This window comes from Amblyraja radiata, chromosome 15 (genome assembly GCF_010909765.2).
Source record: "Amblyraja radiata isolate CabotCenter1 chromosome 15, sAmbRad1.1.pri, whole genome shotgun sequence".
Classification (NCBI taxonomy): Eukaryota; Metazoa; Chordata; class Chondrichthyes; order Rajiformes; family Rajidae; genus Amblyraja; species Amblyraja radiata.
In genome coordinates, this window is record NC_045970.1 from 43,295,357 (window position 1) to 43,308,859 (window position 13,503).

General features: G+C 38.9%; 1 protein-coding gene across 5 annotated transcripts in view; it reads left to right on the top strand.

The window, feature by feature from the left end:
• Window positions 1-13,503, top strand: part of jmjd1c (jumonji domain containing 1C) — a 120,277-nt gene that overhangs the window by 64,207 nt on the left and 42,567 nt on the right. For all 5 annotated transcript variants that reach the window (XM_033034273.1, XM_033034275.1, XM_033034277.1 and 2 more), the window contains 3 exons: window positions 4,759-4,864; window positions 6,787-6,911; window positions 9,159-9,302. In XM_033034273.1, coding sequence (XP_032890164.1) covers window positions 4,759-4,864; window positions 6,787-6,911; window positions 9,159-9,302 — 375 coding nt within the window. The remainder of the gene's footprint in view (window positions 1-4,758; window positions 4,865-6,786; window positions 6,912-9,158; window positions 9,303-13,503) is intronic.

Here is a 13,503-nt window from a genome sequence, read left to right on the forward strand (position 1 = left end):
TGGGTTGAGAAATCCGAAGATCACTGCCCTCTGGGTGAAGTATTTTCTTCTCATTTCTGTTTCGAATGGCTGACACCTTAATTTGCGACTGTGATGGAGATAACAGACTGCAGGTCTTGGAATCTTGACCACTGAAACAAACCGTTGGTGGGGGGACCTGACCTGAAAATACGTATGCTTGCAAAAGTACTTGTATCGGTGCTGGTTCTCATTGTTGTCGTAATCGTAATTAATTTATTAGCCAAGTATGATTTACAACATACGAAGAATTTGGTTTTCCATACAGTCATACCAAAAAAAGCAACAAGACACACAACTACATAAAAAATAACATAAACATCCACCACAGTGGCTCCACCAAATTCCCCACGGTGATGGAAGGCAATAAAGTCTTATTTTCTTTCCTCATTTTCTCCTGCGGTCAGGGCAGTCAAACCATCCGCAGTCGGGGCTATCGAAGCTCCCGCGTCGGGGCAGTCGAAGCTCCTGCAGCTTGGAGCTCCTTGGCAAAGAGACCACCAGCTCCGCAATGTTAAGTCCGCAGGCTATCGCGGTTGGAGTTCCTGAAGTCGATCCCCAGCAAGAGGCCGCCAGCTCCACAATGTTAGGCCACAGTGCGGACAGAGATACGATACGAAAAAAGTTGCATCTCCATTGAGGAGAGATTTAAAAAAGTTTTCCCCACCCCCCACATAATACAAAACTAAAGGTACACTAAAACATACGTTTACTAGAGACTAAAAACAACAAAGAAGAAAAAGACGAGACAGACCGTTGGCAGAGGCAGCCATTGTTCAGCGCCACCTGCTGGTCCATTAATTATATTAACAATTTGAATGTAAATATAGGTGGCATTGTTCGTAAATTTGCAGATGACACTAAAGCTGGTGATATAGTTGACAGTAAAGAAGATTATCCAAAATTACAACGGGAATTTGATCAACTGGACCAAAAGGCTGAGGAATGGCTGATGGAAATTTAATTCAGATAAAGATGAGGTGTTACATTTTGGTAAGACAAGCCAGAACAGGACTTGCACAATAAATTCTAGAGCCCTGAAGAGTGTGGTAGAACAGAGACAAAAGGGTGCAGGTACATGGTTCCGTGAAAGTGGTTATACAGGTAGACGTGGTGATGAAAACATTTGGCACACTTGCCTTTGTTAGTCAGAGTCTCGAGTACAGGATCGACACAAAGTCGTGGAGTAACTCAGTGGCTAGGCAGCATCTCTGGAGAAAAAGGATAGGTGATATTTTGGGTTGGGACCTTCAGACTGAAAAAGGAAAAGCATTGATTAATCAAAGATAACCTTGACCTTTTTCAGAACTTTGTCTGGATAGGCTGGGTATGTTTTCCTTGGAGTATGTGACTGAGGAAGAGCCTGATGAGAACTACAGAACTATGAGAGGCAAAGATTGGGTAGATAGTAAGAACCTTTTCTCCATAGCAGATGTGTCCATAGCCTAAGGGCATTTGTTTAACATCAAGAGTAGGAGGTATAGAGGAATTGGGAGAAGAATATTTCACCAAGGGCTTAGTTGGAATTTGCAATGCATGGAGTGGTGAGGGGGATTCGCCATATTTAAGTATCTAAATGAGTACTTGATTTGCATTGGCATCAAAGGTGATGAAACAAATGGAATTGATATAGATGGATACTTGATGGTTGGCATGTTCATTGTGGGCCAAAGGGTATATTTCTGTGCTGTATGAATGCAAATGATATGGAAGATTAGATATGTGAATGAATCAGTTACTGTGAAATATTAGTGGGTAAAAAAGATTGTTGCAAGGAAGTACAAAACGTACATTGTATTTTGCAAAGTCTGCGATAATGTATCAGCTGATGATACAAAAGTTAGTGGTTTTGCAGATAATGAAGATGGTTGTGAACGATTGCAGCAGGATCTGGATCGATTGGCCAGGTGGGTGGAGGAATGGTTGGAATTTAATACAAAGAAGTGTGAGGTGTTGCATTTTGGGACGTCGAATAAGGGCAGGACCTACACAGTAAATGATAGGCCTCTGGGTAGTGTTGTAGAGCAGAGGGATCTAGGAGTACAGGTGCATGGTTCCTTGAAGGTCTAGTCGCAGGTAGATAAGGTGGTCAAAAAGGCTTTTGGCACGTTGGCCTTCATCAGTCAGAGTATTCAAGATTCAAGATTCAAGAAGTTTATTGCCATGTCAACAAGTTGATAGGAATGTGTCTTGGTTCGCTCTCAGACAGATACAATACAGTACAATACAACCACCACATACACCACAATAAATAATACAGACAATACCGTACGAAGGACAATATATACAGGAAGGACAGTACCCAGCAGCGTCATGTTAAGCGTAAGTGCAAGTGCAAAAGAAAGTGCAGAGTGATTAGTGCAAAAGAAAGTGCAGAGTGATTAGTGCAAATTCAAATATCTGATGGCTTGGAGGTAGGTGCTGTCTCTGAAGCGAGATGTTTTACTTGAGTATAGAAGTTGGGAGGTCATGTTGCAGTTGTAATAGACGTTGGTGAGACCGCATTTAGAATATTGTGTTCAGGTCTGGGCATCATGTTATAGGAAAGATATTGTCAAGCTTGAAAGGGTTCAGAGAAGATTTAAAAGGATGTTGCCAGGACTAGAATGTGAGCTATATGGAGAGGTTGAGTAGGCTGGGTCTCTATTCCATGGAGCGCAAGAGGATGAGGGGAGATCTTATAGAGGTATACAAAATCATGAGAGGAATAGATCGGGTAGATGCACGGAGTCTCTTGCCCAGAGTAGGGGAATCGACCAGAGGACCTTTGTTCAAGGTGAAGGAGATTTAATAGGAATCCGAGAGCTAACCTTTTCACACAAAGGATGGTGGGTGTATGGGACAAGCTGCCAGAGGAGGTAATTGAGGCTGGGACTATCCCATTTGGATGGATATGGACCAAGCGCAGGCAAGTGGGACTAGTGTAGCTGGGACATTGTTGGATGCTGTCGGCGAGTTGGGCCGAAGAGCCTGTTTCCACATTCTATCACTCTCTGACTATGACTCATACATAGATGATTGAATAGTCAATAGTAAAAAAAAACCATGACAAATATTTTTTAGGTTATACATAGAAAAATACAGCACAGGAACAGGCCTTTCAACCCATAAGGTCACTAGACAGTAGGTGCAGGAGTAGGCTATTCGGCCCTTCGAGCCAGCACTGCCATTCAATGTGATCATGGTAGATCATCCCCAATCTACCCCGTTCCTGCCTTCTCCCCATATGCCCTGACTCCGCTATCTTTCAGAGCCCTTTCTAGCTCTCTCTTGAAAGTATCCAGAGAACCGGCCTCCACTGCCCTCTGAGGCAGAGAACTCCACAGACTCACAACTCTCTGTGAGAAAAAGTATTTCCTCATCTACGTTCTAAATGGCATACCCCTTATTCTTGAACTGCGTTCCCTGGTTCTGGACTCCCCCAACATTTGGAACATGTTTCCTGCCTCTAGTGAGTCCAAATCCTTAATATTCTTATATGTTTCAATAAATCCCTCTCATCCTTCTAAACTCTAGAGTATACAAGCCTAGATGCCCCATTCTCTCAACATATGACAGTCCCGCCATCCCGGGAATTAACCTTGTAAACCTACGTTGCACCCTCAAAAGCAAGAATGTCCTTCCTCAAATTAAGGGACCAAAACTACACACAATACTCCAGGTGTGGTCTCACTAGAGCCCTATACAACTGCAGAAGGACCTATACTCAACTCCTCTTGTTATGAAGGCCAACAATTTGAGAATAGAAACATAGAAATTAGGTGCAGGAGTAGGCCATTCGGCCCTTCGAGCCTGCACTGCCATTCAATATGATCATGGCTGATCATCCAACTCAGTATCCCGTACCTGCCTTCTCTCCATACCCTCTGATCCCCTTAGCCACAAGGGCCACATCTAACTCCCTCTTAATGGATATAATTCATAGCTTGAGAGGGTTTCCCAATTTCAGAAAATGAAATAAATTAGATCTATATTCTTTGGCATTTAGTAGAATGAAGGGTGATCTTACCAATGATAGGTCATTGGGATATTCAAAGAAAACATAGATAATTCCTTGATCTTTCAAAGGTCAAAGGGAAGTGAGGTTCTAGCAGTGAAGAGGAAATTGTCCAGGGTCAGATCAGTATGATCATAATGAGTGATGGGGCAGTCATGAACACATAATACAGAGTGGCACTTGATTATCAATCAGAGAGCTACTTTTTGAATAATATGTTAAATATAATGGGTGATAAAATCAAAATATTTTAACACAATATTTTTGTTTCATTTTCTCACTTTATTTCCCCTAAGGCTTGAGTAACTGTTGAATCATAGCCATTTGGCACATTGCTCTAAGTAAAATCTTATGTTGAATCTTCAGCCTGCTATTGAAGTGGCTTATCTGAAAAATTGAGTCCTCGGTGTAGTTGGACAACAAGGTTGGGTTCCATTGCTATCTCCTTGTTCGATACTTTAGTCCCTGCTGTTACATCTTACATTCTTCCACAGAATATTTGAACATTTTTGTTTTAATTCTCAACCTCTTTTCATTGAGATATAAATTATAGGAATCTACTTCAATCGTCATTGGTCCAAATCTGCAAATTTTTTATTTAATGTGTTTAGATGAATAAATGTGTTTAGATCGGTGTGCGATAAAGAAGTATTGCTTTTCTGAGTATTGCATGCTTAATATTAAATAATGCAATCATACTGAATTTTTTTAAATAACAAAGGCACTTGTTATTTTTTTTAAAGGATGATATAGACAGTCTGAGCCCAGTTCTCAGGGACAACCCCCCGCTTCATGAAGAAGTAAAAGCCTGGGTTAAAGAACAAAAGGTTCAGGAAATTTTTATGCAAGGTATTGTTTTGTGTTTATCTCGTTGTCTTGTGTAGAATTATTAGGCTCCATTGTATTATTTATTTAATTTTCACAGGATATGGAATGGTTTCAGCCGGAATGAGGCCAATTGGCCTTTTGAGTATGGATTGACTATTTTTCCACAAACCAGCAAATCCCTCTTTCCTGTACTCCCTTCCACTTTTGCAATTTTATTCTTTCAGATACTTATACAGCTCCCTTCTGAATAGTACTGTTGAATCTGCATCCACTAGCTCAACCAGTAGTATATTTCACTTTGATTTTAAAAGAATCTCCTGACTTCCTCTACTTCGACGAGTCTGTGTCCCCGGGTTCTGGCCTCCTCAGCTTCTATCTACTCTGTCTATACCCTTCACAATTTTAAATACTGCCATCAGATCCTCTTTTAACCTCCTCTGTTCCAAGGTCACCCCAACTTCTGCAGTCCACCCACTTCACTAAAGCCCTTCAGCCCTGGAGTTATTTTAGTAAATCTAATCTGTAAAGTCTTTATGAAACATACACATCCCTCCCTCTTTTTTTGTTTTAAATAGACAATCCTATATTCTGTTGACCATATTTGCAACCTTCCCTGTCACTTTTAAAGGAATTGTGCATATCCCCAGATATCTGTGTTCTTGTAAAGTATTTGTAATTATACCTTCTCGTTTATATCACACCTTCTTCCTTCCAAAATGTAATTTGTTACATTTGTCAGCATAATATTTTAATCTGCTCTCCTCTGTCATTTTCAGCATTCTACCCCTAATACGCACTCAAAGGGAAATCTAATGCACATTTTCTGTCAGTTGGAAATATTATTTTTAACTATTACTCCTGGTTTTCTATTAATTAGCTACTTTTTTCCCTGTGACTACATCTCTTTATTTCAAAGCTTTCAATCTTGATGAAAGACCTCTTATGTTGTACCTCATCAAGCCAAAGTCCATATATAGCATATCAACTACATTTCCCTCCTCAACCATCTTTGTTACTTTGTCATAAAACATTGTCAATAGATGAGCATGTTTGTGTTGAATAATTTCATGCCATCTTTCTCTGATCATTCCACACATGTCCCACATGTCCATATGACATATATTCTGTTCCTAATATATTGTTTGTCAAACTTTCCTCAAAGCGAAATGTAAGATGACCATTCTGCAGTTATTAGGTTTATCTCTGCTCCCTTTTTTTTTAACAAGGATGTAACATTTATGATTTTCCAGTCCTTAGCACCGCTTTTTCATCCAGTTCTACAAAATATTTCCTTCATAGTCTTTCATCAGCAATGCCTCTCTTTTCGCAACCTTTCCTATTTACATGCTCGGAATATTTTGGGGTTACCTTCATTGTTTACTGCCATCTTTACTCACAATGTCTTTGTTTCGCATTTCCTTTTTAAAAATTATCTTTATAACTTCCTGTAATCAGCTTGGTTCTTGAATGTTAGCAACCTGACAGCTATCTTTTTTTTGCTCTAGTTTTCACTACATTTTTAATCATCCAAACAGTCTGTTCTTTGCTTTTACTACCTTTCTCTGTAAAAGGATGTTCTTATTTTTGACTGATATATCCCCACCTTAAACGTAAAGGTCTCCGGTTGTTCAACTACTGTGTTTTCGCCTGAGCATTGAATCTCGTTAAACCAGCCCATCTCTCATCCCACTAACATTGGTCCTTCTCCAGTAACTTTTTAATCTCGGAATGGTTAATGTTCTTTTCCATATTCAAGCTGTGATAAAAGCACTGATTCATTATCATTTCTAATGCTTAGATACGTGCATGATAATTTTAAATAGTCAATTATTTTATGATTTATTCAACTTTTACAACATCAAAATTGATGCAAAACGTTATTTTTGGCCCATTCTCTTCCTATGATATGACTAGTTGCTCAATTTGTGCTTTACACCTTGCAGGTCCCTATTCATTGAACGGCTATAGAGTACGAGTGTACAGGCAAGATTCTGCCACCCAGTGGTTCACTGGTATCATTACTTACCATGATCTTTTAAGTCGCACTATGATCGTGATGAATGACCAGGTAAATAGATTTGAGGAAATACTTATTTGGGCTGCATGAATTTGTTCATTATCTTTTTAAAAATTAAATGCAAGCAATGCGCAAATTTCAGTTAAATTAACCGTTCCTTAACTTTGCATATTTTATGATTATACTGTGCCCTCCATAATGTTTGGGACAAAGATCCATCATTATTTATTTGCCTCTGTACTCTGCAATTTGTGATTTGTAATAGAAAAAAATCACATGTGGTTAAAGTGCACATTGTCAGATTATATTAAAGAGTATTTTTATACATTTTGGTTTCACCATGTAGAAATTACAGCTGTGCTTATACCCCCCATTTCAGGGCACCATAATGTTTGGGATACAGAGTTTCACAGACGTTTGTAATTACTCAGGTGTGTTTAAATGCCTCCTTAATGCAGGTATAAGAGAGCTCTCAGTGCGTAATCTTTCCTCCAGTCTTTCCATCACCTTTGGAAACTTTTATTACTGTTTATCAACATGAGGACCAAAGTTGTGCCAATGAAAGTCAAAGAAGCCATAATGTTACTTAGAAACAAGAATAAAACTGTTAGAGACATCAGCCGAACTTTAGGCTTACCGAAACCAACTGTTTGGAACATCATTAAGAAGAAAGAGAGCACTGGTGTGCTTACTAATCGCAAAGGGACTGGCCGGCCAAGGAAGACCTCCGCAGCTGATGACAGAAAAATTATCTCTGTAATAAAGAAAAAATCCCAAACACCTGTCTGATAGATCAGAAACACTCTTCAGGAGTCGGGTGTAGATTTGTCAATGACCACTGTCCGCAGAAGACTTCATGAACAGAAATACAGAGGCTACACTGCAAGATGCAAACCACTGGTTAGCCACAAAAATATGATGGCCGGGTTACAGTTTGCCAAGAAGTACTTAAAAGAGCAACCACAGTTCTGGAAAAAGGTCTTGTGGACAGATGAGACGAAGATTACCTTATTATCAGAATGATGGCAAGAGCAAAGTATGGAGGAGAGAAGGAACTGCCCAAGATCCAAAGCATACCACCTCATCTGTAAAGCACGGTAGTGGGGGTGTTATGGCCTGGGCATGTATGTCTGCTGAAGGTACTGGCTCACTTATCTTCATTGATGGTACAACTGCTGATGGTAGTAGCATAATGAATTCTGAAGTGTGTAGACACATCCTATCTGCTCAAGTTCAAACAAATGCCTCAAATCTCATTGGCCGGCGGTTCATTCTAGAACAAGACAATGATCCCAAACATACTGCTAGAGCAACAAAGGAGTTTTTCAAAGCTAAAAAATGGTCAATTCTTGAGTGGCCAAGTCAATCATCCGATCTGAACCCAATTCAATTTCAAGTTCAAGTGAGTTTATTGTCATGTGTCCCTGTATAGGACAATGAAATTCTTGCTTTGCTTAAGCACACAGAAAATAGTAGGCATTTACCACAAATCAGATAAATGTGTCCATATACCATGATATAAATATATACACACATACACAGCATGCCTTTTATATGCTGAAGAGAAAACTATAGGGGACTAGCCTCCAAAGCAAGCATAAGCTAAAGATGGCTGCAATACAAGCCTAGCAGAGCATCACCAGAGAAGACACCAGCAACTGGCGATGTCCATGAATCGCAGACTTCAAGCAGTCATTGCATGCAAAGGATATGCAACAAAATACTAAACATGACTACTTTTATTTACATGACATTGCTGTGCCCCAAACATTATGGTGCCCTGAAATGGGGGGACTATGTATAAACACTGCTGCAATTTCTACATGGTGAAACCAAAATGTATAAAAATGGCCTTTATTAAAACCTGACATTGTGCACTTTAACCACCTGATTTCTTTCTATTACAAATCTCAAATTGTGGAGTACAGAGGCAAATAAATAAATGACGGGCCTTTGTCCCAAACATTATGGAGGGCACTGTATATTTGTTTCCACCTTAATGTAGGTGATGACACACACTATGGTTCAGTTTTCCTGGTGCTAGAAAAATATACTTACCGTACCAAAGTGGCAGTTTTTAATATATAAACCACAATAACAAACATTGACAGGTCATTTAACAAAATGAAACAATAGTAACATCCAACAACCAGTTGAGGATGAGAAATATTACCAGTGCTGATTGGCATTAATATGCTGTTAATTCAATGCAGTGTACAGTATTCTGACATGAGAACACTAAACATATTTTTTGTGTGGCCTATTGTAAATGCTGTCCTGCTTTTGTGAACAAACCAGGTGCTAGAACCACAGAATGTCGATCCTTCTATGGTACAAATGACTTTTTTGGATGATGTTGTTCATTCTCTGCTGAAAGGTGAAAACATTGGCATCACATCAAGACGAAGGTCTCGCTCTAATCAAAACAGTCCTGCAGTTCATGTGAGTTTGTCAGAATCTTATTATTTAATGTGAATGTGAATTGCTCCTGTGTTTCCAGACAGCAAATCCAATTTGTTTCTACAATGCCTGTTTGTTTGTTTTTTAACATAGTGGTCAAGTGGCTGGAAGGGGTTGGACTTCAGCAATATGGTTCACTTGTTCCAATAGTATGACATGGCGAGTTTTAACGGCCACACTTTTTAGCATAAAAATGGATGCAGTACAGACTGTGAGAGCAATGGCACATCTGCATCTGACCTCCAACTAGATGCATACCTCTGCACTTGCAGCTAACCAGTTCGCTAAGAATTACGAGCTAGTTGGCAGCTCATTCTAGCTAATGTTCATCACCTAAGCTAAATTAGAAACAAAGCTTATTTTATATTTAACTGCCATAAATGTATATGGATGGGACGCTATTATTCCCCATCCATGGAGAAGCTTTAAATTAATTTTCTTAAACATAAATGTTTTATTCTTCTACGTTATTAATGTTTAGTTCCTAATTTTAAATCTATCTTGAGCGTTCACATACTTGATCCAATTTGTATTCCATAGATGTTAATTGCTGCCCTTAAACAGAATACATCAAATGGGAAAATATAGAGTTGGCAATTGTAGTCTTGACTGCTGGCTTTTCTCCAATTAACAGATTAGAGTTTGACCTTCTGAGTTGCTGTAGCCTTCCAGAGATGTTCAAACATTTGCAGATTTCTCAGCACTTATGCATGTTGCAGGTAGTTGGATTGTTACAGGGTAATTCCCTTTTTTATTTGCTTTAATCCAGTTAGTTTCAAGTTATTTATTATTTTAGTGTTTCTTAAATATATATTAAAAAACTTGTTATAGTCTTTGTTTTTAACAGTGAGTTTTGAATGTTTTATAAATATCTGGGATAATTTAAAATATTTGACTTCAAGATAGCTTTGATAGCTTCGAGCTCGGGACTGCCCAAGCAATTCTACAGGAAGAGCTTGTTAGTTATGCCCTGTGTTTACTAGCCCTGCGATCCAACGGAAGACCGCAGCTGAGGATCCACTTCAAGTGGAAATTATCTTCAAAGGCTGATGACCAGCCAGTTGAGACAGCGAACTGATCCATGTAAATCCACCCTGATGATCTGGTATTCCTTAAAATTATTAATGAAAATGAGTAATTTCTAAAAGGTCGCATGAAAACTTACAACTCTTTTCTTGAAAAGTGAAAACTGGTGTCTATCATGTGAACGTTTGTGATCTGAGGAGAATTCTATTTATGCTGTGGTTGTTTTTCTCGTTATTCATCAAAATTAGCATCGGAAAAGATATTTTGCTTATCATACATGGCATGTTTAGGGAAATGTAATACTGCAGATGTTTCTGTATTCAATACAAAACACTTAATAGAAATAAAATTGGATTTTCAGTTTAAAAAAATGTTTTTGATTTTAGTTAGATTATCCTCACACTTTCATCATTGTACCCAAGACTTAATTTTGATCCATAGCTTTTTGGAGTTGCAGGTAGTTCTCACCCGATATGGCTGTCCTAATGAGAATTTCCTTTCAATTTCATGTACAAACTTTTGAAAGGAATGTTGTTGATGGTTTTGGGAATCCAGGTATATGACAATTTCGTTTTCACCAGAACTCTTGGGATAACACTCTCTCTGACGAGGTTAGGAGGTTTGTGTTTAGAGTGCAGTGTGACAGAAAAAGTTTTGTTTTGAAGATCAACCCTTGTAAAGCTGAATTGTTCTCTGACTATTTTTAATATTTATTAACTGTAGGCATGTATCTGCCAAGCAAATTCCTGTGCCTTTGAAATTATTCCTTTGGTCCTCACTGAAGTGGCAAATAATATCCCATCTACGTCTAATCTTTGTTTTATAACTGGCTCATACAACTTTTTTTGCACAGGATATGTAATTTGCTGCCAATGCCAGATGTAATTGCTTACTTCTAATTACTCTTGACGATTCGCACTGAGGTACCATCTTGAGATTCGACAGACTTAATAATTTGAAGAGACTTGTACAATGCTGTTTTTGAATAGCAAAATTTGAATCTAGAGACAATGAAGGAAAGGTGATTTATTTCCAGTTTGGAATACTGAGTGTCTGGGTTAATAGGTCATGGTTTTGGGAGGTGCTGCTGAAGAAGTGGTGGTAAGTTGCTGTAATCTATCATATAGATGATGCACACTGTACTGGATGTGGCAGTGCGAACTGACTACAATCAAAATTTTGTCCTGAATGATGTTGAGTTTCTTGAGTTGTTGGAGCCACACTTGCCCACAAATATGCTTTTGTGTTTTCCTTGTGGCTCGTAGAAAAGCTTTGGGGATGCAAAAATGGTCCATTACTCCTGAATATTTGGTCTTTGGTATAGTCTTGTGGCCACCATATCCATGTTGCTTGTACAGTTAATTTTCTGGTGAATAGTGATTCCCAGATGTTCAAGTCAGGGAAATTCATTGTTAGGAATGCAGGTGAACATTAAATTGTGGTTATGAGAGGCTCTAACCTAAGCCTGAATCGCATACGTTGAATATAATATCTTAAGAAAAATACACAGTGACCTTATGATTGAAAAGATTTGATGAAACAGTTGGGCTTTGGGCCTTGTCCTGGTGTGCTCTTGCTCAGCTCTGAGACTGAGCACTATAATCATTCGCTGTGTTAAGTATGACTCTATCCACTGAAGTTTTACTCGAGCTTCTTAATTCCACGCTTGTGGACCCTCTTAATGTGAAAGGCATTTACTTTCTTCTCACTTCTGGGGGGGTTTTTGTGTCCATATTTATGACAAGATCGGAGCAGATGGTTTTGGCAGAACACCAACCAGACTTGAATGAGTAGGTTATTGATATGCAGTTGTTGTCTATTAACTTGTCCTGTCACATTGCCAACGATTAAAGATCAACTGATGATTGACGTCCAGTAACTACAGTTTTGTGCAAGGTGCAACAATTGGAGTGCTTTCTCTTTGATCCACATCATCGTGGACTTGATTATAAATATTCCCATTGCACTATTCAGGAAAGAACGGGACGAGTTAGGTTTATTGCAATCATTATTTAGTCAATCATCTTGTGCGATAATTTTTCATTCTTTGTGCTTCTGCCTGGGTATTGGTTCTGCTTGATCACATTAGCTTGGGCGAGATGCAAGGACTGATCTTATTGACTGAATTGGGGGGTGAGATGCAGTGAGGCTTCAGTGCCGAGTAAGGCTCATGGACTGAGGTCTTGAGGCCCCACGCACTGAACATCCCAACTGCCTTTGACAGTAGGCAAAACAGCAAGTGAACTTTCACTTCCTGCCAAACCTGACGTTTTGGGCCGATTCTAAATGTGGCGAATTTTAAGGACTACTAAAGTGATGTAAATTCAAACAAAAAAGCAAATTTTGCTTTAAAAGTTAGAATATTGCAACCATGTTTTCTTAAAGCACTTCATTAGCATGTCTGAAACACTTCTTCAATGTCCTGATATTGTGAATAATGCAATGTAAATAGAAGTTACTTTTTTATTCACCTGTGATTTCCACTTTAAATTTATTGTGAGCTTTATTATTTGTCTTCAGTTCTTCCCTGGGTTAATTTTCCATTTCATTCCTATTGTATGGTGATTCACTACGGTTATTTTGTATCGTGCTCCTGGTGTGCACAGATTTTGCAGGAAACAAGATATTTTTACATTTTGAAAAATTAATCCTTATCTGTAATAAAGCATATACAAAACAAAAACACTTCAGTGTAAAACTCTTCATGCATTCCTTCTGTGTCTACACATTCAATATTGCTGTTTTATACCCAGTAGTGTTAGAAACCTCTCATTTCCCTTACTTATAGCATCATTGCTACTCGTATTCCCCTGGGGTGATATAGAATAGAATAGAATAGAATGCAATTTATTGTCATTCAAACCTAGGTTTGAACGAAATATCATTTCTACAGTTTTTTACATTACAAAACAATCCAAGACCCACACTTAACACAGTTTACATAAACATCCATCACAATGAGTCTCCAACATCTCCTCACTGTGATGGAAGTCAAAGTCTTTATCTCTTCCCTTTGTTCCTTCTCCCGTGGTTCAGCAGTCCAACTGCAGTGTCGAGGCGAACTGGCCTCCCTTCCCTTGTTTGAGGCATATCCTCACCGGAATCAGCCCCTCAATGTCTCTAGACAGGCCTTGGTCCTCCCCCACAGAGCCTTCAC